This window comes from Lissotriton vulgaris, chromosome 8 (genome assembly GCF_964263255.1).
Source record: "Lissotriton vulgaris chromosome 8, aLisVul1.2, whole genome shotgun sequence".
NCBI lineage: Eukaryota > Metazoa > Chordata > Amphibia > Caudata > Salamandridae > Lissotriton > Lissotriton vulgaris.
Genome location: NC_141696.1, coordinates 627,281,484 through 627,305,759, shown reverse-complemented (window position 1 = coordinate 627,305,759; position 24,276 = coordinate 627,281,484). Strand labels below are relative to the sequence as shown.

The window sequence follows — 24,276 nt, the reverse complement described above, 5'->3', positions numbered from 1 at the left end:
TCATCATCTTTGGTAACATTTATTGTTTCCTTAAATATAACAGCTAGTCCACCTCTTTTGCTAATGCCATTTTGTGGGACAGTTTGATAGTCTGGGAAAACGGCTTCACACAACACTGGAGCCATGTCCTCTCCCAACCATGATTAAATATGAAGTGTAAGTCAGGTTGTGTGTCAGTGAGCAGGTCGTAGATGTGGTGCTTTTTTTATAGAGATATCTAGCATTTATCAGTAGGCAGTCTAGATATTGTGTTTTGGTGGTAGTGTGTTTCATAGAACAGTGGGTAATAAGGGCTCCATGAAATATGGTCAAACCCATCCTGGTTTTTAGGTACCAGGATGAGACCCAATGATGAAGCATGTTGCAACTAGAATGGGTGAGGATTATACAAAAGGAAAATTAATTTTCTCTTTTTTTCAGATATTGGCAGGGTATTTATTTCAAGGAAAGACTATTTTAAGAAAGATCAGAGTTCTTTTTTTCTTTGGCTGTCCACTGATGTTCGCTGTGGGAGACTTGCAAGTATGTGTCCTCTGACAGGATCCCATGTGACTAATAATCTAACATCGGGCAACTCATGTTTTTGTGATGGGTTAGGCTCAAGTAGGTTACAAGGTTGATTTGAAAGCCGGTTTTGAAGCAGACTTAGGCATCAACCTCTGCTACGAAAAAGGATGGCTCGAGATCTATGCCAAGGGACCGTTTCTTGGCATTGAGGCTTGACTGGCTGGTGTGAAGGCCTTTCTAGAGCAGAGATCTGTTTCCGAGGCCAAACAATCTCATGGACATCGGTTGTTGCAGACTACTAAGGTCTTTTCACAACCATCTCCGAGCTCGAAGCCCCACTATCTTGATGCCAACTCTTGCCCAGGAGTCAAGACTTCTTTTAAATTGGAACCCCCAATGGAAGATCATCAGACACTGTGGACGGTTTAGGCCCAGTATTCGGTTTGGGCTTCACGAAGGCCCTGAAGTTAGTTGTTCTACATATTATGAGTCCTCGGAGGACACGTATTCCAGAACCCACAATGTTTGGCCTCCTGGGATACTGAGTGGGCCTTCACCTCTCTCAGTTGGAATATGTACCCTCGACAACCTAGCTCAAGACAGTGGCACTGCATCTTCTAATGTACCCACTGACTTTCCTTCCTGTAACAGAAAGCTTTCTTATTTAAAGGCCTGACATTCCAAACAGCTTGAGTCCTTGTGGTCCTTTGGTAAGCAAAGGCTACAGACCCTGTGCTGGTCGGACCACAGGAACTTGCGGTTTCATTTACGGAAAAATATAAAGGACATGCTCTCCAAACTCACCTTCGAATAAGTCATTATGATAGAGCCAGATTTCAAAAGAACAGTCCTGGTCAATTCCGAAGCAGCCAACAGCAGTACAGTATCTTCTTATCGCTTAGGAGGGGATTCCAGTTCTAGGAGTCGAACGAGCTCTGAAAAAACACGCCTTAACCAAATGGCGGGGATAAAAATAATTCTAAGATGGAATCATCGTCCTGGTGTATTGTGGATTTCGGGGGTCAATCAAGAGTCGCCTGGAAGCCAAAACCTCTATTTCGAAGAAAAACAACTTGTAATATCTGATCCCAACAGGAGGAGGCAGGAGTTTGCAGAGCATGTGATCAAATAACAGCCACATATGCTGCAATTGTGTTACACCTCCTAACCTGTGTGATTTGTTAAGAGAAGCCTTCAAAGTCCAAAAATTAAAGGAATTAGAGAACTGGATACTTCATGGTGCTTTCAAAGCAAGACTGGTGTGAAACTTGATGGGCCAAAACCTTTTCTTTCACACACTTTAAAAAGGGGGAAAAAGGCAGAAGGAATGGTAAAGTTAAGAAGCAGACAGCAATAGGGTAAACTATGTACTGGCGTAGAAAGAGTAATGTAAGACGGTAGGAGAAGGAAGAAAGGCAGGAGTGAGGGGAAGGTAAGATAGGAGACTCACTGTATAGTCTTGTAATACATCTCAATGCATCTGCCGTAAATAGTCACAAAGGAAACACTTTTCTTCCCAGGGTGCCATTAGCGCTATAAACACACCCAAAACATCCCATGACAGAAATAAAATGTTTGACAAGACCGTCTTCAAGAGGAGTTTATTTCTTTCGAAAAACAATCGTAGTATGTGTTTAAGCTTCTGGTTCAAACAATTCAGAAAACAGGAAATGTAAGAAATTAATTTATTGTTTTCAAAACATACTACTTGCAGCGGTCAAATATGTTACAAGCTGTACTGCCTTGAGGACAAGGCCCTTTGAACTGTCATATGGGGCTGTTCTTTAAAATGTTATTCAAATTTTTGAATTATGGTGATAGATTTCCCTTAGAAAAGCTCTATATATTAGATGATGGTGCCAAGAAAGCTGCATACAAATCTCTTGGGATTTCTCCAGCTTGTTCTGCTTTATTCCTCGACACGTGGCAAACATGGTCTAACATTTTAGACAACATTGCAACTGCGAGCATACATCTTCACTTTTGTTTGCTGAATTAGTCGTCGTCAACTGTTGGCTTGATAGTCACTCCTCTTCTAATCTGCCCCCAACCAATTAAACTAAAAAAAAAACAAAGACAAGAAAATATGGATGAGAGCATAACTATGCATTAAATGTTACTTCAGGCAGTAATAAGGAAAATGCTACTTACCAGAATGCATCTGTTCTTGGCATGTAGGGCTGCAGAGCCACACACTAGTGTATAGATCGCCATCTGTTGGTGGGCCCGGATGATTACACTATGTTGTTGTCTTGGAAGAGTCTTTGTCTGTTGGATGGCGACTCCTGTAGATCGTAGTGCACATGGGCATCGACTTCATCATCAGATTGTTTTTCGCCATTGGGGAAATGGAGTTGTACGAGTACAGAAAAGGATGTCCATGTCTTGTGTATCTAATTAAGATATTACTGGAACAGATATAGGTAGACGAGGAGGAGGTTGGGCGTGTGTGGCTTGGCAGCCCTACATGCCAAGAACAGATGCATACTGGTAAGTAGCATTTTCCGTTCGAGGCATATGGGCTGCAGACCACACACTATTGCATTGATTGCATAGCAGTTTTTCTCCCTTGGCGGCGACCACCGGTATCTGTTGCATTAGTTTGAAATAATGTCTTGAGTACAGCCTGGCCCACACTTGCTTGTTGTTTTGCCTGCACATCTACACAATAGTGTTTTGTAAATGTGCACGTTGTAGACCATGTAGCTGCTTTTCAGATATAATCTAGGGGTATATTTCCTAGGAAGGCCATAGATGCCCCTAATAAACGGGTGGAATGAGCCCTAGGGGGAATGGATAGTGCGTTCTGCTTTTTGGTAACCGATTTGAAAGCACTTAACAACCCACCTTGCAATCCCAGATTTTGAAATGGGATTACCTTTATGTGGAGGAGAAAAGGACACAAACAATTGTTTTGTTTTACAAAATGGTTATGTCCTATCAATGTAGTAGAGGAGCGCTCTTTTTACATCTAATGTATGTAGAGCTCTTTCCGCAACTGTTTGTGGTTGAGAAAAGAATACTGGCAACTCAATAGATTGGTTGAGGTGGAACGGTGAAATGACTTTTTGAAGGAATTTCGGGTTTGTTTTAAGAACCACTTGTTGTGATGGAGTTGTATGAATGGTTCTTGAATTGATAATGCCTGGATCTCACTTACCCTTCTGAGTGAGGTAATAGCAACTAAAAAAGCAACTTTTCATGTAAGGAACTGTAATTCACACTTATGCAATGGTTCAAATGGAGGACCCATAAGTCTAGTGAGAACAATATTTAAATTCCATACTGGGGAGGGTTGTATTCTGGGAGGAATTATTCTTTTGAGTCCTTCCATAAACGCTTTGATGGCAGGTACTCTAAATAATGACAAATGTTGTCTGTTTTGAAGGTAGGCTGCTATAGCAGCAAGATGTAACCTGATTGAGGAGTACACTAAATTACATCTTTGTAGATGGAGCAGGTAGCATATGATGTTTTGGATGTAAACATCTAATGGGTCAATGTTGTTATTTGTGCAATACACAACAAACCTTTTCCACTTGGCTGCATAGCATGCTCTAGTGGTGGGGCGTCTCGCTTCTTTTATAACATTCATGTAATCAGACGGAAGATTGAGGTATCCAAATTCTAAGACCTCAGGAGCCAAATTGCTGGGTTGAGCTGCATGGGGTCTGGATTCATTATCTCTCCATGGTTCTGTGTCAGTAGTTGTGGAGGGAGTTTTTATGTTTTATGTGGTACTACTGAGAGCTCTAGTATTGTGGTGTACCACGGTTATCTTGCCCACGTTGGTGCTATGAAAATCAATGTGAGGGAATGTTGCTGTAGCTTGCGTACCACTAACGGAATTAGTGGGAGAGGTGGAAAAGCGTAGGCAAATTTGTTTGACCAACTCATCCATACCGCATTGCCTTTGGACAATGGGTGTGGGTATCTGGCGGCGAAGCTTGGGCATTTGGAGTTGCGATGTGTGGCGAACAGATCTATCTCTTGTTGGCCCCACTTGTGAAAGAAAGGTTGAAGAACTTGAGGATCAAGTTCCCACTCGTGTATCTGTTGTCTTTGATGACTTAACAGATCCGCAACTTGATTGTGAACTTCTGGTAGATCTGCTAACAAAGATTTTTTGAGGAATGGCTCACCTCCATATGCTCTGCACTAGCCGGGAGAGCTGTAAGGAGTGTGTTCCTCCCTATTTTTGGATGTAATACATGGCTGTCATATTGTCGGTGCGGACTAATACAGCCTTGCCTGATAAGTAATGTTGAAACTATTTTAGAGCTAGAAAAATTGCTAGCAACTCCAGATGATTTATGTAGAGTAGCTTTTGTTGCGGTGTTCATGTATCCTGTACCGTGTTTTTTTCCAAATGCGCTCCCCATCCTGTGAGAGATGCGTCTGTGGTTAGCACTACTTGTGGAACAGGCTCTATGAACGGCCGGCCCTTGGAAAGGTTTTTGGTGTTCCACCACTGCAGAGAGCGATGGTCCGGTCGTCCACCACCACCAGATCTGTTATTTGTTGCTGAGCCCGATTCCACTGACTTGCTAAGCACTCTTGTATGTGGCACATTTGTAGTCTTGCGTGTGGTACTATGAAAATGCAAGATGTCATCATTCCGATTAATTGCATGAACACTCGAGCTGGTAGTGAGTGTTGTGGCTGGAATTTTTGTATAAAAGCTTGCATACTTTGCATCCTTGTTGGATTGGGGGATGCAATTGCTTTGGAGGTTTCTATTGTGGCACTTAGATACTGTTGAGATAGGCACGGTTGGAGATGTGACTTCTTTTGATTTACTGTGAATCCTAGCTTGTGTAACAGGCAGATGGTCTGATGTGTGTGCTGTAAACATTGGTGGTATGATTTGGATTTTATTAGCCAGTCGTCTAGGTATGGAAGACATGAATGTTGTCCCTTCTTAAGTGTGCTGCTACTACTGCTAGACACTTTGTGAAAACTTGAGGTGCTGTAGTTACTCCGAAAGGGAGTACTTTGAATTGGTAATGTTGACCTTCTAGTACGAATTGAAGGTACTTTCTTTGAGATTGATGGATAGGAATGTGGAAGTAGGTGTCCTTGAGATCTAATGTGGCAAGGAAGTCGCCTTGTTTTAACAGTGGCAAAACCTGCTGTAATGTGACCATATGGAAGTGGTCGGATTGTGTGTAAAGGTTTAGAGGCCTTAGATCTCGTATAGGTCTGAGGGAACATTCCTTTTTGGGTATCAGAAAGTATAGGGAGTAAACGCCTGTGTTTTGATGGTGTTTTGGGACTGGTTCTATTGCATTCTTTTGCAGTAGAGATGCAACCTCTTGTTTTAGGAGTGTGGGATGCTCCTGTGACATGGGACGTTGTCTGGGTGGTATTGTTGGAGGAGTGGAAGTGAGCTCCAGGCAATAACCTGACTGAACTATTTGTCTTACCCACCTGTCTGTGGTGATGGAGTTCGAGACAGATTTATTGCTCTAGAGGCTGTGTCGGCAGCATCTAATGCACAGTGGATTGAGGTATTGGTAATAACCTTGCCTTCTTATATCAAATGGATGGTGCACCAAAATAAGAAGTAAGCAGCAGGTGTAGTAATTAGAACAAGTTCCTTTATTATTGTGAATCTTTAAAAGGCCTCAGCCAATGCGTTTCATTCCCGTAGGAACTTCGTCAGGGCTATATTATTTAGCAGCCTCCAATGGAGTAGCCAAGGAAACGCAAGTCACAAATAGCATCCACGTTGTGGGCAAGTAAACCTCTAGATCTTCTAGCTATTGAAAGAGACGTGGTCAGTCAGGTAGCAGCAAATCAAAATTGCATCAAATACGGGTAGAAGTAGTCACAGTCCGAGTAGGTGAAGAGAAATAATATTCTAAAGCAGCTAGTCATTAAATCAAGATTGCAGGTAGGTTGATCAGTGGGCCATATATTGAAGGCACAACTGCTGTATGGTAACTTGGATACTCAGCATGGACTGCGACCATATCAAACATGAAAGGATTAGAACAATAAAACAGAGGTAAGCACTGCAAATAAACATAGATCAAAGTGAGATAAGGCATGTATAACTCCTTATCACCACATCAGTAAGGTCCTCCCCGTCTTGTAGGTATTTACTAGTTTCTACGTGGTCACGTCCGGAAAAGCGGTAATTCGAATTACGATGAGGTCTGGTGTCGATGAAGAGGACTGTGCTATGACTGAGTTTGACGGTCTCTGATGGTTTTCTTGGACCGGACGAAGCGCAGGCCTTGCAATCTCGACTCTCGTGCTCCGGGGACAAGCACAGATTGCAAACCTCATGAAGATCAGTTTGAGGAAATGTGTCCACACTGAGGGCACTTCTTGAAAGGTGTTCTTTCCATGAGCTAAAGGCCCAATGGTGCAGTTGGGCCCTGACGAACGCTGGAATCGAGAAGCGCAAGCCTTCCTTCGGCGCGGGTAACTGGAATTACTGTCGAAGACGATACCGATGGTATGATGTAGGACTGGAAGTCAAAAAGTGGTCGGTAACGGGACCGAACGATAAACACATCCGAGCCTGATGGCGGAAAAAAACAATCGGACGATGGAGTCGATGCCCATGCGCACTACGATCTACAGGAGTGTTATCCAACAGACAAAGACTATTCCAAGACAACAACAAAGTGTAATCATCCGGGCCCACCACCAGATGGCGATCTATGCAATAGTGTGTGGTCTGCAGCCCATATGCTTGAACACATTATTACAAAAACAAAGCATTTTGATCTTACACTCTGTGACCTATTTCCATGTGGGAAGAAACTACAAAAAGTTTGCTTACCTATGCTTCTAAAGAGAGAGGAAAGACTTACAGCCATTAGCTAGAAAGACCTCCAAATTAGATCCTGCTAATAGTAAATGGCTGATATTTTTCCATTCAGCACCAGGAAAGAACTCAATAGGCTCTGTTGCTCGGATAAATATATCTGTTTTTTTCATTTTGAAGAATAAATTACTTACCTTTGGTAATGATATATCTGCAACAAACATTAGTTAGTGACAGATTCCTTACCTTAGAATTACCCCCCAGGCGTCAGACTGGATCTGGAAAGTTTGTCAGCAGTACCCCTGCGCGTCGATAAGCGTCATCGTGCGGCTCCGCGTACATAGCTGGCGTCATCGTCGCCGAGATTTCGCTGCTGGAGCTACTTAGATGCGCCTATGCGCACCGACGTCAGCTCTGTACACGACTTTCTGCGCCAGGAATGCAGAGCTATGCAAGATACTGACCACTTGTGTATTGAAACTAGGGCCCTAAAAGGGATGACCTTAACCCTAGAAATCATTACGCAGAACGGGGTGGATGGGTGGGGCGTGAAGGAATCTATAACTAACTAATGTTTCTTACAGATATATCATTACCGAAGGTAAGTATCTTCTTCATCTGAAAGAAACAAGTTAGTGATAGATTCCTTACCTTAGAATAGATACCCCAGCAATACCAACCCCGGTGGTGGGTCTGATAACTAAGATCACACCAGAAAGCCACAGAGAACAGAACGGCCAAAGAAGCAGTTTCTCCGGACTAGATTGTCAAGGCAATAATGCTTAGTAAAAGTGTGCAGCGAGGCCCACGTGGCTGCCTGAAAGATGTCTTGCAGGGGGACACCACGTCCCAATGCAGTAGTAGCTGCCATCGCCCTGGTAGAATGGGCAAGCAACCCCACCGGAGGTTCCTTTTTAGCCAGAGAATAACAGGCTTTGATACACAAGGCGACCCAGCGGGAGATAGTCCTCTTGTGTACAGCCCGACCTTCCTTGGCGCCTACGTAGCCAACACAGAGCTGGTCATTCACCCAGAACTGTTGTGTGCGATTTAGGTAAAATGAGAGCGCACTTTTTGGGTCCAGACGGTGGAGCCTCTCTTCCTCTCTTGAAGAGTGCGAAGGCGGAAAGAAAGTGGGCAAGGTGATAGTTTTCCCGATGGAAGGCAGTAACAACCTTTGGCAAGAAGGAAGGACAAGTGCGAAGCACAACATTGTCGGGATGAACAGAGAAAGAAGGTTACAGGAAAGAGCCTGGGTCTCACTCATGCGCCTAGCGGAGGTGATGGCAACCACGAAAGAAGTCTTCAAAGTAAATAAACGAAGAGGACAGTTTTGAAGCGGCTCAAAAGGAGCACACATCAGATAAGTAAGAACCAGATTCAAGTCCAACTGCAGCATTACAAACGGAATAGGAGGAAAAAGGTGAGTAATGTCTTTAAGAAATCTATTAACAACGGGGGACCTGAAAAGAGAGGGCTGATCAGGAACCCTGAGAAAGGCTGAAATCGCAGAAAGGTAGCCCTTAATAGTCCCCAGAGCGGAGCCCTGCTGGGCCAGAAAAAGAAGGAATAAAAGAACTTCTGAAAGAGAGGCAGAAAGGGGATCTCCAGCCTTTGCTGTGCACCATGCCACAAATTTGTTCCACCTGCAGGCGTATACCGATTTAGTGGAGGGACGACTGGCTGCCAGAATGAGATCACAGATTAAAGGAGACAAGTCAAATGAAATCAGCTGTCGCCGTTCAATCTCCACGCATGTAGGTGGAGGCTGGACAGGTTCGGGTGGAGGATTGTCCCTTGCTGCTGTGACAGAAGATCCTCCAGAGGAGGCAGACCAATCGGGGGATCCACACTCATAATGAGTAGCTCGGGGTACCAAACTCTTCGAGCCCAGTCGGGGGCCACAAGAACGACTTGGGCCCGGTCGCGCCTGATCTTCAGCACTCTTGGTAGAAGTGGTATGGGCGGAAAGGCGTACAATAGACTGCAACTCCACTCGTGACGAAAAGCAGCGCAGAGCAAGTGACGCCTTGGAAATTCCAGCGTGCAGAACTGATGACATTGCACGTTCTCTTCGGTGGCGAATAGATCTAACCAAGGCTCTCCCCACTATTGAAAGAGACCTTGCGGCACCTCCGAGTGAAGAAGCCATTCGTGATCTATCATGCACCTGTGGCTGAGTTCGTCCACTCTGGCGTTCAAAGAACCTGCCAAGTGTTGAACCATCAAGGAAATGCCTTGACGTTCCAGCCATGTCCAGAGACAAAGAGCCTCCTGGCACAGGGTCCACGACCCCACCCCGCCTTGTTTGTTGCAATACCACATGGAGGTGGTGTTGTCTGTGAACACCTGCACTACACTCCCCTTGACAGAGGGAAGGAATGCCTTCAGTGCAAGTCGGATCGCCCAGAGCTCCAGAAAGTTGATATGGAGCCTGGACTCCAACGGAGACCAGAAGCCTCTGATCTCCGCCTCTCCCATGTGGCCGCCCCATCCCAGGAGGGACATATCAGTCACCACTGTGTGTTCCGGTTAGGGAAGGGAGAGGGATCTGCTGCTGACCCAATTTTGGTTCATGAGCAACCACTGCAATTGTTGTGCAGTGCCCTCCGAGATCTGGACGAACTCGGACAGGTTACCTATATGCTACGCCCACTGGAACTTCACATCCCACTGCAGAGCCCGCACGTGCCATATGGCATGATTGGTCAGCACGATGCTGGCTGCCATGAGGCCCAGCAGCCTCAAGGTCCTCCTGATCAAAACCCAGGACAAGGGCTGAAAGATCGGAATCATAGCCCGAATGTCCTGGACTCGCAGCTCGAGAGGATAGACCCGAAACTGCACCGTGTCCAGAACCGCTCCCATGAAGAGGAGCTTCTGAGAGGGGATAATGTGTGATTGATGGAGAACCCCAGCAAATGCAGGAGGTCTGCTATAGTCTGGAGGTGGGAGACGTGCCTGGGGCAAGCCCGCCTTCAACAGCCAGTCGTCGAGATAGGGGAAGTCTGAAACTCCCCATCTGCGCAGATGAGCTGCGACCACCGCCATGACTTTCGTGAACACCCGAGGGGCGCTGGTAAAGCCAAAAGGGAGCACGGTGAACTGAATGTGCTCATGGCCTACCGTGAACCGCAGGTAACGCCAGTGGGCCGGCAGGACGGGAATATGGAAGTAAGCGTCCTGCAAGTCTAACGCTACCATCCAGTCTTACGGGTATAGGGCAGACAAGATCTGAGCAAGGGTGAGCATCTTGAACTTCTCCTTCCGGAGGAAGCGATTGACGTTCCGAAGTCCCTTGTCTTTCTTCGGAACCAGGAAGTAGTGGGAGTAACAACCACAAACTACCTCTGGCGTCAAACGCGCTCGATTGCCCCCTTGACCAAGAGGGCCGCAACTTCCTGCTGGAGAAGTGCCAAGTGATCCCCAGACATGCAGTGGTATAGAGGTGGCATGGCTGGAGGGGTAGTCTTGAAGGGGAGAGAGTAGCCCCTTTGGACTAAATGTAAAACCCACCTGTCCGAAGTGACGGTGCGCCAGTGGTGGAGGTGATGGCGAATCCTGCCACCCACTGGTGTTTAGTGGGCCTGAAACACGGGACTAGGAAGGTTTGAAGGCAGTGGCGGTAGGGGACCGACCCAACCGCTGGCCCTGCGACACACCTCTAAGGGTCTCACGTCCACGGCTGCGTTGAGACTGTTGCTGCGCAGGCCTGTGGCTCTGAAACAAAACTTGTTTGGGCACCCCGTCCTTGGCCACGAAAGGAGCGAAAAGCAGAAGTGCACGTGGCTGAAAGGTTTAAGGACTTATCCGTAGCCCGCGAGTCCTTAAAACGCTCCAAAGCAGTATCTGCCTTGTCGCTAAAAAGGCGAGTGCCAATAAAGGGCATGTCCATCAGTGTTCTGGACATCCCCGGAAAAGCCAGTTGCCCTCAGCCAGGCGTGGCGGCGTAGCGCCACCGTCGTGGAAATCGATTCCCAAACTGCTCCAGTTTCTTGGATTCCCTATCCGGTGGTGCGGAAGAGAATGCACTTGGGGACGCGGAAACTTGGACAACCAAGCTCTCAGGGGTAGGGTGTTGGGAGAGGAAAATGGGGTCGCCCGGGACCGGGCGATGGTGTCGGGCCACGTTCCTATCCACAGGAGCCCCTGTGTTGGACCTGGACCAGGTGCCCAAAAGGACATCCGAAAGTGCATCGTTGAACGGCAACAGCAGCTCCGTAGATGAAGACGCCGGCCAAAGCACCTCTGTCAGGAGGTTAGTCCGGACAGCCACCGTAGGGAGCTTGAGGTGGAGAGCCTCGGCTGCTTTACGCAACAACACAGAATATGTACCACCCTCCTCCGTAACCACAGTAGACAGTGCGCCAGGTTCTGGAGTAAAATCCAGCTCACCTGTGTCCTCCAAATCCTCTTCCCAGTTCAGGTCTAACTCGCATTGGGCTGCGAGAGGGTCTTTAGACCCCTCCTAGTCCTCCCAACCTGCCGGGCAGGCGGAAAAGAGGGAGGTGGATGAGAAAGGGATAGAAATTACCCACTGGCATCGATCGATGCCGGTCCGGTGCAGTCTCCCCATCGGGGTGGAAGCTGGAGACGGCGTCGGTCAGGGGGCCTGCCAATGCCGGTGCCGTAGACGTCGATGGTCGTATGAGGCCACGCATGGATCCATGGGGGTCTTAAGACGTCAAGACCGGAGGCGTAGATGACGTCGGGGCCGGAGCCGGCGACGAAGAAGAGGAGCGAGGACTCCCAGTCGGACCCGTGGGGCCCGAAGGCATGCAGTCGGGGCCCGATGGGCCAAAAAGGCCGGCCGTGGCTGATAGAAAGCCATGTAGCTGGGCCGGAGTCGCCGACTGACCCGGGAAGGGCGGGTAGGCCGTCGGCAACTGCACAGGCTCTGCTGGAGCCGCGGGGGTGGCACCACCCGCACCCTCAGCCGTGTTGTGCGACAACGCTTCTGCGACTTCTTGTGCTTTGCCTTACCTGACTCCGAGTGAGAAGACTTTGTCGAACGATGGTGGCAGTGTCTCCGCAACCGGTCCTTGGACCTCTCATGGGACCGGGACCTTGAATGGCGCAAGCCTCTAGCAACTTTCGGGACCGCTCCAGCAACGTTTTTGGAGTAGAGACGCTCTCTCCGGACCTGCGCTTGCTGGCGCTGAAAAAGAAAGAACAGACGTCAGTGCGCATGGGCTCGTCTAAGTAGCTCCAGCGATGATGTCTCGGCGAATACGACGCCAGAGACGTCCGCGGAGCGCACGACGACGCCTATCGATGCGCAGGAGTACTGCTGACGAAAACTGTCCGGATCCAGTCTGACGCCTGGGGTAATTCTAAGGTAAGGAATCTACCACTTACATATTTCTTTCAGATCAGGGGTGCAAAGTGACATTTTACAACACTTACCTTTAGACCACTGATAAATGAAACATGCTGGCAGAGTGTTTCCAAGGCCAATGAAGCAGTCGTCACAAAACATCTCATAGAAGGATGTTTGCAGTGGCTCCTTGTTCTTACTTAAGGCTGCATGCCAGTTCATTTTTTTTTTTTGCAAGTATAAGGTGGTGTTTTTCGAATGGTGCTGTACCAGGGAGTGGAAGGGCCATCCGGAATCAACCACCCGCTTCGGACCCAGCTTACTTCCAGTGGCAGAGCGGGTACGAGGCCAAAGTCTCAGTTAAGGAAGAATACAAAAAAGTGATTGATGGAATGTTTGAACTAATCAAACCCACTAGCAATTACTCTGGGCTATATCCCAGTCCATCGATTTTTTTTACTGTACTTGCTACCTCACATTAGATTCAGCCATATGCAAATCAATCTTGGTCCTCAGTGTGTTGCTTTAAGTACGACTGGTATGTTAAGATGTGGCTCCCATGCTCACTGTACCAATGGAACCAAGCTAAAACTGACCCAATTTGGTGGAAATTATTCTTGGGTTGCTTGTATTCCTGTACACAGAGGACCTTGCTTGGCAGTTCGGGCTGAACTGTTTCTATGGAGCAGGGCCAAGACTGTTTTGCATATGGCTGGGTCTAAAGCAAGGTGGCATGGTGTGGAAAATGACAGTGGACTGGGATGCGACATGAGTAATTACCAGTAGCTGAGATTACATTAAAGCATTTCGTTCATCACTTTGCTTTCCTGGTTACTATTTAGGACACAATGGATGAGCCACTGGATCAGAGAATCTGGAGTGGAGCTAATTTTATCCAGATTGTCCCCACATTTCCTGGCAGACACCATTTAATGACATTGCACTCTACATCAGCGCATATCTACTCACTTGTATGCTCAGCAGTAAAACTATGTTACCAAAGGTCAGGAAATGGGGGCGGGAGCACCCTGCTTGTCATCTCAGCGCTGTTAGACCCTGTTTCATCTTGGTAAACGCAGTAAATTCGCACATTCAAGTCGCTGTAGTTTTCAACCATTGTTGGTTCTGGCAGTGCAGATATCTCTGGACACTAGTGTTTCAGGGTTTAGCCCATCGTCAGTAGAGAGCATATATTATTTCAGAAGCATGGAAAAAGTCTTTGGGGGTTGCTGAGAAGGAGCCCAGGTCGTCGCAGGTCACAGTACCTATCCAAGGCACACAGGTGCTACACCGGAGAGCTCGTCAACTCAAAGCCGAAGAAAACAGGAAATGGGGGCGGGAGCACCCTGCTTGTCATCTCAGCTCTGTTAGACCCCGTTGCATCTTGGTAAACGCAGTAAATTCGCACATTCAAGTCACTGTAGTTTTCAACCATTGTTGGTTCTGGCAGTGCAGATATCTCTAGAGACTAGTGTTTCAGGGATTAGCCCATCGTCAGTAGAGAGCAACCCCCAAAGACTTTTTCCATGTTTCTATAATATAGCATGATTATGGAAAATGAAATTAAAATACAGCTCAACCTTTTGTTTTGAGAACCGTATTTTTTTATGCTACCTCTCTGTCTGCAAGTGTACAAATGTCTATTGAGTGATCAGATCACAAAAGGAGCGGTGGTGGCAGAGATGGGAGAAAACGAAATGGTTACTCACCAGTAGAAGTAGTTTTGCAGCCTGAAGAGTTTTCTGGATTCACATGCTGTGCAATTATTCTGCCATATAGTGGTTGGGTCCCTAATCATGTTTTGTCCTAATCCTGTTTTTTTTCTTTATGGGAGTCCATCCCATGTTTGACGTCAGATGACCCCACACCCCCCCCGCCCGAAGTTCCTGAGAGTCAACGCCATTTCAGGTTCTTTTTTTTCCTTTCCTTGAAACTCCTCTTTACTAGTCTATTCGCTTTTCCCTCTTTCTGGGTAGGTGTGAAATTTGCTTGTAAATCCAGAAAACTATCCAGGTTGCAAAACTACTCCTACTGGTAAGTAACTATTTGGTTATGCAGCACAAAACGTTTTATGGATTCACATGCTGTGCATCTGATTACGTAGCAGTGTTTGGTTCTCTAGGAAGGATAGGTTGCAAAGAGAATGGATTGGCAAACAGGTGTCGTAGTACTCTCCGTCCCACCTGTGCTTCCTTGTTCAGATGGATGTCCACAGAGTAGTGTTTTGCGAAGGTGTGTGGAGATTCCCCGTTGCAGCCGTGCAGATGTCGGCCAACAGTACTTTTTGCCAGGAACGTTAGGGTTGCGCCCTTCTTCCTGATTAAGTGTGCCCTAGGACATGTGGGTGAGGTCGTCCCTGCCCTTGCATAGCATATTTTTAGTCTCCACTATCCAACGTGCAATTGTCACTATGGTTACTGGTGTACCAAGGCTAGCCCCAGCGAAGGAAATGAGAGTTGTTTCCCCTTACAGATGTATAGATGTATAGGCATTTATATAGCGCACTACTTACCCGGAGGGTCCCAAGGCGCTTCGACCGCTGCGAAACCCTTCCTGGCTTCCCTGAGAGATGGTCCCTTAATGGGTATCTCCAGGGTGAGACCAGGCATCCCCGGCGGTCTGGTGGGGCCGTTAGTGAAGATGAGGCAAGCTAATGCCCAGAGTTGCCGAGTGTGATCGCTGATCAGAGTGGGCACCGAGGCGAGAGAATTATCGAGTCCGCTGACCCTGGTCCAGAAACCTGCCGCGCCGGGAATCGAACCCTGGTCCCGGGCCGTCCTCTGCTCTCGGGTCTGCCGCCTCTAACCAGTGAGCGGCAGACACTACTACTTACAGATTGTTCTAGTCTCTTGTAGGTAGCACATGGGTGCCTCTGCACATCCATGTATGAAATGCCTCTCAGCTTGAGTCCTTGGGTCCTGAAAAAAGGTTGGCAGTTGGGTACTATGGTTGACATGGAAAAGTCATACCACTTTTGGTAGTAACCGTGAATTCGTTCTCAGGATAACCTTCACCTTTTCTGCTGCTCTGTTTTCTTGCCTCTCTCTGAATTTCCATTGTACCAAGGGGGCTGTTGAAGATGCCAAATTTCTAGGTCAAGGGCCTGGGAAAATGTTTGAAGCCCATGTTCTAGGTATTCAGGAGCCTCGCCACTATGTTGCGTGTGGCTGGCTCCAGGTGGAACACTTTTCCGTTTTGCATAGTTAACAGGCCCTGAGTTGCCTTGATTAGCATGATTTGTCCCTTGGACATCTTTTATAGATCCGAGTGCCATGTTTGTCATTTGTATGAGTAACGTTTCTTGTTGTCTGGTCTTGTCCAGAACTCTTGAGATCAGGGGAATCTGTGTAAAGGCGTGGGCAAATCTCCTTGACCTATTTATGGACAGGGCATTCCCCTCGGACTAGTGAAGAAGAAACCTGGACGCAAAATGCAGACATTTTGTATTTTTCAGAGTTGCGAACAGGTCTATGCTTGGTGTTCCCCTCTGCTTGAACACACTGTCCAGCACTTCCTGCTTCATCTCCCATTCGCGGGAGGTGTTCTCTTGTCTGCTCAGTCTGTCCGCTTCTGTGTTCTGCTACCTGTGAAAGTGTATTGTTACTAGGGTCTTGTTCTGTTGAAAAGCCCACTTCCATATTTCCTGCACTAGTTGTGATGGCGGGAGCAACTTTGTTCCTCTCGGTTGTTGAGATAAAACACATTAGTTGTATTGTCAGTCTGTATAAGCACTGTCTGACCCTCACATGCACCTAAAACGCCTTCAGCGCTAGGAAGACCGTATTCTGTACCAGGTGGTTTGGTAGACGTGGGTCCTGTGCTCACTACACCACTATATTCAAGCAGGCCTGGCTGAGGAAGGGTGATGCCCTGAAACTGGTCCCAGGATGCTTGTTCCGGTCCAGGGAGGACCTGGCTTGGCAGATCGGGCTGGACTGTTCCCATAAGAACAGGGTTAAGACTGATTTGCATATGGCTGGGTCCAAGCCGAGGTGGTGTGGCGAGCAAAAGAATGATGGATTAAACCCAGATCCTTGTGACTGGGGGTGAATGTTTGCATTGTCCAGCATTCTGTCCATCAATTGTTTCTTTTGCCTTTTCTCCATTATGACATACTCTGCACTTATGCATAAACATTTATTTAACAGATAAAGACTCTGCAATTCATCTGGCTATACAAACTGAAAATGTATTCATGCTCTGGATATCGCCTCGTGAAAATTGCAGTTGGCAGTAATTTGGCTAAGCAGTGGTGCCATATGAGGGAGAATTGTTACTCGGTGCAAACAGATTTAGTCAAACATCAGAATCCATCTAATTGTAACATACAAAATACAGAAACCCAAATAATTTCTCAAGCATAGGCTATGAATGGGTTACTGTTCGAAGACTTCAATCAAACAATATGTGGCGCAGGAAGGGAGGCTATGATTTTGCCTTTCAGCCAATCAAAACAAAAAATAAAATTCTGCCCACGAAAGGGAAACAGTAGAAGTGTGCACTGTATAAATAGGGGTGTAGGACAGGAGAAGCAGAAGCGCAAGTTCTTTCTTGAAAGGTGAAAAGATGTGGTACGGGTACATATTAGGACTGTAGTGCTAGAAGGATACAGATTTTTTTTCATACCCAAGTATTATGAAATTGTGTTAGCAAGAGCAAAAATAATTTTAAGTTACAGAAAAAACAGAAAATGCATTTTTCAGTCTGCCATAAAATAGATAAGATTTGGCAGGCAATAACACTTTTAAAGCATATTAGTGGTTTATTGTTCATATATTTGAATTCCTATTTCTTGGCTGATTAAGTACTATTGACACATCTGCATTGTCAAGGCTTTTAAGAGCAAGAAAAAAAAGAAAACAAAAAAAAACAGTCACTTGGTTACTAATTAACTATCAGGTCACTTACCGCCAGTGTTTCTCAACCCTTCGACTAAGGGCAATTTTTTCACCAACTTCTGTGCACACAGGGTTTGTCAGCACTATTTTGCCCAAATCGGCTTTCACTGCACTTACTCTTCCTCCAGTTGACAAAGAACCTATATTTACCATCAGGACCTCATTTTTAGATAGCTTTTGCACCTGAAAGACAATTGAATTATGGTATCAATACACAAATAACATTAGTCATGGAATATATATTTTTCATAACAAAAGCTATAACTATCTAGCATTGAGTGAAATCATGCATCACCTCCCAAGTTTGCTGAGGAAGGAAGCATGGCATTCTAAGGTTGAAGACTTTAGAAAAGCAAAACTTACCTTCTTGATAACTCTGATACTCTTAGCTCTGGCTCTACCATCTTTTATACTTGGCTGGATCCAATGATCAATGCTTATAAAAACAAGCATTTGCAATGCAATAGGTCTCGGATTATTAAAGTTTGAGCTATTGGCATTGCTAAATAATGCAACACCAATAGCTCAACCTTTAATAATGCGAGACCTATTGTATTGCAAATTCTTGTTTGACTTGCAATAGAGATAGAATAATTATTGAAATGATGACCAGTTTGGAATGCCTTGGTATTTTTTGAGAATTTCTTGTATATTTGTTGTATCTTTTCAAATTAATTTATTTTTGCAGGGGTGGCTAAGCTGGGAACTTCTGATTATTGTGAAGGGTTACCCGCAAAGGTCAATAATTTGGATAAGTGCCCTAGGATGGTTTACAGGCACATTGATCAGTCTTTTGAAGTAGTTATCCTTAGCAAGTAGAGCTTACTCATTGAGAATTTTTCTTTGCCTTTTTATTGGCTTGTTGAGTTTGTGTTGTTTTCCTCATCTTTTCTAATGCTCTCATTGCCCTTTTACTAGTATGGTTTTCTCTGGTATGCCAAGGGGCACAGTTCAATAAGGATTTCTACTGACTTGTTACAGCATTTGGAGATGAGGAGTATCATGGTTACGGCTACTGCTTGAGGTCTTAAGAGTTACTGGCTAGAGATATTTTTTAGTCTTCTTCTTATGAACAAAAACGTTTCAAAATGTTCTTTATTGTAGACTTCTAACTAAGTAGTGTGTCCCTGTATAGCAAAATGATCCAACCAGTCAGGAATAAAGGGTTTAATAGGGTGATGATACTGGAAGGGGCGATTAGGAAGCTCAAAGTGTTACTGTGTGTGTTAGAAAAGTGAGAGGGCTCATTCCATAAATATATTTCTGTAATTTATATGGCATCATGATTCGTTGATGTTCCACAGGATACTGATTCTCTTTGAGAATGTTGGCATAGTACGTTTTCATTGAAGTGAGAAATTTCTTACGTTTTCCAGAAATTATGTCAGTACAAGAAATGCAATAGGATTTATTTCGTGTTGAACTGATTAGACCCGAGGAGGGGAGGATAGCTTGGATAAATCTAGGTGAAAGGAGTCCACCTGCACACAAGTGTAGCCCATATGTGGCCAATGGTTAGGGAAGGGCCATGAACGGATTTGTGAAACGGGTGGGGTTATTATAAAGGTGGGCAGTGATCTGCCTCCACCCCATATGCAAGACACAGCACCATACTCTTCTTACAGCAACTCTGCCTTTAAGCTCAAGTTTAGATAGTTGGTGCATTTTGCTCCATAAAGTAGACCTCTCTAAGGTTAAATACCTTTAAAATATTTAAATTCTGGGCGGATCACTAATAATAATAATAGAGAATCTTATAAAGCGCCAGGTTACGCCATAACGGCGTCTCCCCGTGCTAGAATGAGTGAGAGGCAGAACCACCAAACCTAGAGCAACGACAGAGCAAACCTATTAGTGTGAGAGAACAGGTAGGTTTTAAGATCCCTCCTAAACTTCATTTCATATGATTCCAACCGGAGCTCAGGAGGGAGTTTATTCCAGCTCTGGGCCGCCAGAAGCCGAAAGGACCTACCACCCATCCTGGCCTTCTTAACCTTGGGGACTAACAGGCCAGTCCCACTAGATCTAAGAGGCCGTATAGGAGGTAAGTAGACTCCGCAGGTACACAGGGACAGTGCCCTTGATGATGTGGTGGCACGTACAAAGAGCCTTGAACATCACTCTCTTCATAACTGGAAGCCAGTGTAGGGTGTTCAAGGCACTTTTGGAGGCAGCCCTCCTGGGTTGCATGAGGACCAGCCGTGCCGCTGCATTTTGCAGAACCTGAAGTCTGTTTAAACATTTAGCAGTGGCGCACAAATATAGTATGTTGCCATATTCTAAACGAGAAGTAACAAGTGCATGCACTAGCGTCTTCCTGGCCTCTATAGGGAGGAGATCCATAGCTTTCCGTAGGCCCTTAAGGACACCAAAACACGTCCCTACTACACGTCTAGTGTGAGGTTCAAACGTGAGATTAGAATCCACCCCTACCCCCAGGTTCTTCGCCTGGGTGCATGGTATAGGAATGGAACCCAGGCTTGACGGCCACCATGCCAATGACCACACTGACGGACCCCCTCCTACCACAAGCACCTGTTTTACTTCCGTTAAGTTTCAGGCAGTTGTTTACCATCCAGGAGGCAAGCTCCTGCATGCATGCCCTGAAATTGAAAGCAGCCGAATCTGGTACCTGTAATAGCGAGATCACCAGTTGAGTGTCGTCGGCGTACGACAACCCTGATTCCAAAGCCCTCCACTATTACTGTCAAAGAGGATACGTACAGATTAAATAGGGTGGAACTCAGGGCAGATCCCGGAGGCCCACCCTGTTCCAATTTAATAGCCTTGGAATAAAAGGCGCCCTGCATGACCTGAAAACTACGCTCTACCATGAAGGATTGTAGCCATTTTAGAGCCGGACCTGAGACACCGCCCATGTTCAGACACTGCAGTAAGGTGTAATGAGCCACAGTATCAAAAGCGGCGCTCAGGTCCAGGAGAATTAGAGCCATTGTTTGTCCATCATCTACTCCCTGTCTGATGGTCTCCGTGGCCATAAGTAGAGCTGACTCTGTAGAATGTAGAGCCCAGAATCCAAATTGAGAGGGATGCAGGAGACCGGCTTCCTCCACATATGTCATAAGCTGTTGATTTACTACCTTCTCTGCCACTTTCGCCAGGTTCCTATGTGGTTGGAAATGGCTGGGACGAGATAGCTTTCCAGAAGGTTATTCAATATAATTCAATTCGGAGTCATCATCTGTCCCACGCTGGTCATGGAGGTGCGTGGCTAAACTCACCGACCCGGTGGTATCTAATCTGCACCGTGGTGTCCGCCTTGCTCTGACGGCAGCCGCTGGAAGTCTGAGCTCACCGGGTCCCAGCCATTTCCAACCACATAGGAACCAAGGAAGGTCCTATCGATACGGCCATTGATCTGGCCGCATGTAAAGCGCTCCTGCTTCTTTCGTGTCCTGAGGAAGACCCCACCATGAGGTTCCCAACAACCATAACCACAGGGGTCGAAACGTAGACAATTAGCCCATGGCATTTATCTGAGCATAGGAACAATCAATGGATAAGTACAGATCCTGTGCTTAAGACCTATACGGAACCACCGATCTAACCCAGACTGTAAAGGCTATATTGAATCTCACTGTGATTGTCTGCAAGTCACAACACCTTTACCCGGTCCCCACCTTTATCCATCACACCCATCCCCTCTAACTAATCCTTTTCCTGTTCACCTATGAGCGCGTTGATATACCATAATGTAAATGACTATTATTGAAGAGCACATTTGTTTCTCTTAATTTGCATTTTTTAATCTCTCCTTGACCTAATGAAGCAATTGATTTGTTTTGAGTGTTGATTTTTTCATACCTCACCATTTAGAGATTGATCCCCAGTATTCTATGATGTGCTTAAATAAAATATGCACTGCACTTATGGACTCTTAACTGTATAGTTTTGAAATGTGATATTTATTGACATTTGTTGTCTATGAAAGCAATCGACTCTGGCCACTTCCATATGTACCTGTTTGACTGACCCCGGTCAGAGAGTTCTTAGGGTTTACCCCGTTAGAACTCATTCCCCTGGAAACAGGCCATGGTCAAAGCCCTCCTTAAAAAATCCAACTTAGATCCAAACAACCAAGGAAATTACCGACCAATCTCCCTACTATCCTGGCTAAGCAAGATCCTTGAGAAACACGTCAACAAGGCGCTGATGGAGTTCCTAGAGATCAAACACCTGCTCGACCCCTCCCAGACAGGATTACGACCCATGCATGGGACTGAGTCCGCCCTCGTTGCTGTGACAGAGGAGGCAAGGAAGATCATGGATCAAGGAGGCACTGCAGCTATTATACTCCTTGACCTAAGTGCCGCCTTCAACACTGTAAATCAGAACATCTTACTGCAAAGACTTACCAATCTAGGAGTCTCAACGAAAGCAATCACCTGGTTTGAGTCTTTCTTGTCTGATCGCTCCTTCCAAGTCTCTGAGGGCAAAATCACCTCCCCCAGCAAACCTCTTGGCTGCGGTGTGCCGCAGGGCTCTTCTTTGAGCCCTACGCTCTTCAATATTTACATGAGCCCCCTAGCTGAGATTGTTCGCCCCTTCGGGATAAAAATCATCACCTATGCAGACGATACTCAGCTAGTGGTGGCTCTAAACCAACTTCACACCGAGCCCACTAACCTGAGGGATTGCTTAGAAACGGTGACCTCATGGATGAAATCGTCTTGTCTCAAGTTAAACGGAGACAAGACCGAGCTGATGCTCCCAGGTAACTCCCCTAATCCTACTATTGACTCCCTGTGGCCTATTGTCTTGGGCCCGCCACCATACTCAAGGACATAATTAAGAGCCTAGCCATCTGGCTGGACAAGTCTTTTAATTTTAACTACCAAGCAAGTAAACTTTCAGCCACCTGCTTCGGTATACTTAGGCTTGTCCGGAAAATCCTTCCCTTACTACCCTTCAAGGCTAGGCAGATTATGATTCAGGGTCTCATTCTGTCTCGCTTGGACTTTGGGAATGCCCTTTACCTAGGGGCCACCCTACGCAAGCTCCAGGTCATCCAGAACTTTGCAGCACGAACCCTCCTTCAGATCCCTCGCCGCCTCCCTGTCAAAACCAAACTTAAGAATCTTCATTGGCCCCCAGTCAGGGAACGAATTGAATTCAAGGGCCTGTGTATCGCTCACCGAGCCTTCTGGAAAACGGGCGCCACTAATTATCATTCTCTGATCACCCCTTACCACCCCAATAGACTGCTCTGATCAGCCTCTTCCTTCCTTGTTACAGTACCCAGGATCATGAGAGCCAGATGTGGGGGCCGTTCGTTCTCCTATAACTCGGCCAAACTCAAGAACTCCCTTCCCCTCCACCTGCGATCAAAGCACAATCTACTGTCTTTCCGCAAACAGTTAAAAATTCTGCTGTATAACAAATCATACTAGGTTCCAACTGTTCATCCACATGCGCTTGTCCGCAGCGGTAGGACGTCTCAGGGTAGCTATCGCGCTATACAAATGATCTTTTCATTTCATTTTATTTCATTTGGGTTCACGCGGTGCTGAAAGAATGAGTACATTTCAGCTGCAGGAAAGGATAGTGTTGGGTGGTGGAAGGGCGTGTAAGAACAAGAATAAATGTTTCTAAAATGTCAACTCTGGAGCATTGACAAGAGAGGACGACCTGAACAATCAATCTAGGGTGTCAAACGACTCACGGTGCAAAATAATTTAATACAAAAACAGAATCGAAAACGCCCAAGCTAATCAACTAACCCTTGCCTATGATATCACGGCACGCTAAAAAAGATACTTTATAATTTATGAAAATTGAGCCTATAAAATGCAGAGAAGGAGACACGTGTTCCCAGAATATCCAGCTATGAAGGATAGGAGGAAAGGGCTGCCAAGTTTAGCAATGGGTCACACTGCAATCAGTTTCAAAGTTGTCAAGATGCTGCAGCTTGACTTGTTGACCAAAGGGGGTTCATCTATCTAACACTAATATGACTATACTGGATCATTGTCGGAAACGTGTTGCGTTATAACGGAAGTGGCAGGAGGTTTATCATTTGGCAATTACAAAACACTAATTCATTTATTGATTTCTGGGGCAACGCAGCACAGGACAAAGGAGGCAAGACAGGCAAAGAATAATGTGTAAATGGTGTTTTATAACAACAGCAGGGCAGAGTGTCATTAATCCGAGAAGTCTGCTCCAGAGCTAAAGTTCTGAAACAGAGGAATAACACGGAAGTGTAATGAATTCTGAGGTAAGAGGGCTAGCAACAATGGTTGCAGTCAAAAATGCCTCTGGGAATATAACGACTACATTTTTTTTTATAGAAAAGTTGGGTTGTTTGTCAGCTTTTTTGTGGGTCAGCCAGCCATAAATTTGCCCAGATTCATATTCAGCCTCTGTGTGTAGGGTCTATTAGCAGATAACCAATTAGTATTCCAGGTGCGTTCTACCCCTTCTGGAGCAATTAAATCTGGTTTTCACATGGCACGATAAATGACGCAGTGCATGTAGCAATCAATTCGAAATCCAGCTCCTGAAACGATTTTGAAAATGTAACGGACCTTAAAACTTTGATCTTAAATCTCAGCAGCTTTCAAACTGAATGAATGGAACAATACAAAATCCCATAACAAGCACGTGGTCAAAATGAGTCGTTCGCTACGAAGGGGCACAATGATGCTTACAATGAATGTACCTGGCAACAGTCACTTTCACGTGAAAAAATAACCACTTAGCGTTATCTGACCTGTGCTAATTAACACGTCGCTGGTGAATCAGTCAAACGC

The 24,276-nt window shown here is 46.0% G+C and overlaps 1 protein-coding gene across 1 annotated transcript in view; it reads right to left on the bottom strand.

Annotated features, from left to right (window-relative positions):
* Nucleotides 1–2,091: 2,091 nt before the first annotated feature.
* The window catches only part of EIF2S3 (eukaryotic translation initiation factor 2 subunit gamma), a 438,788-nt gene continuing 416,603 nt past the window's right edge, over nucleotides 2,092–24,276 (bottom strand). Inside the window, exons 11-12 of the mRNA XM_086936140.1 lie at nucleotides 17,514–17,686; nucleotides 2,092–2,566 (exon numbers count right to left, since the gene is read on the bottom strand). Coding sequence (XP_086792266.1) covers nucleotides 2,503–2,566; nucleotides 17,514–17,686 — 237 coding nt within the window. The 3' untranslated portion in view covers nucleotides 2,092–2,502. The remainder of the gene's footprint in view (nucleotides 2,567–17,513; nucleotides 17,687–24,276) is intronic.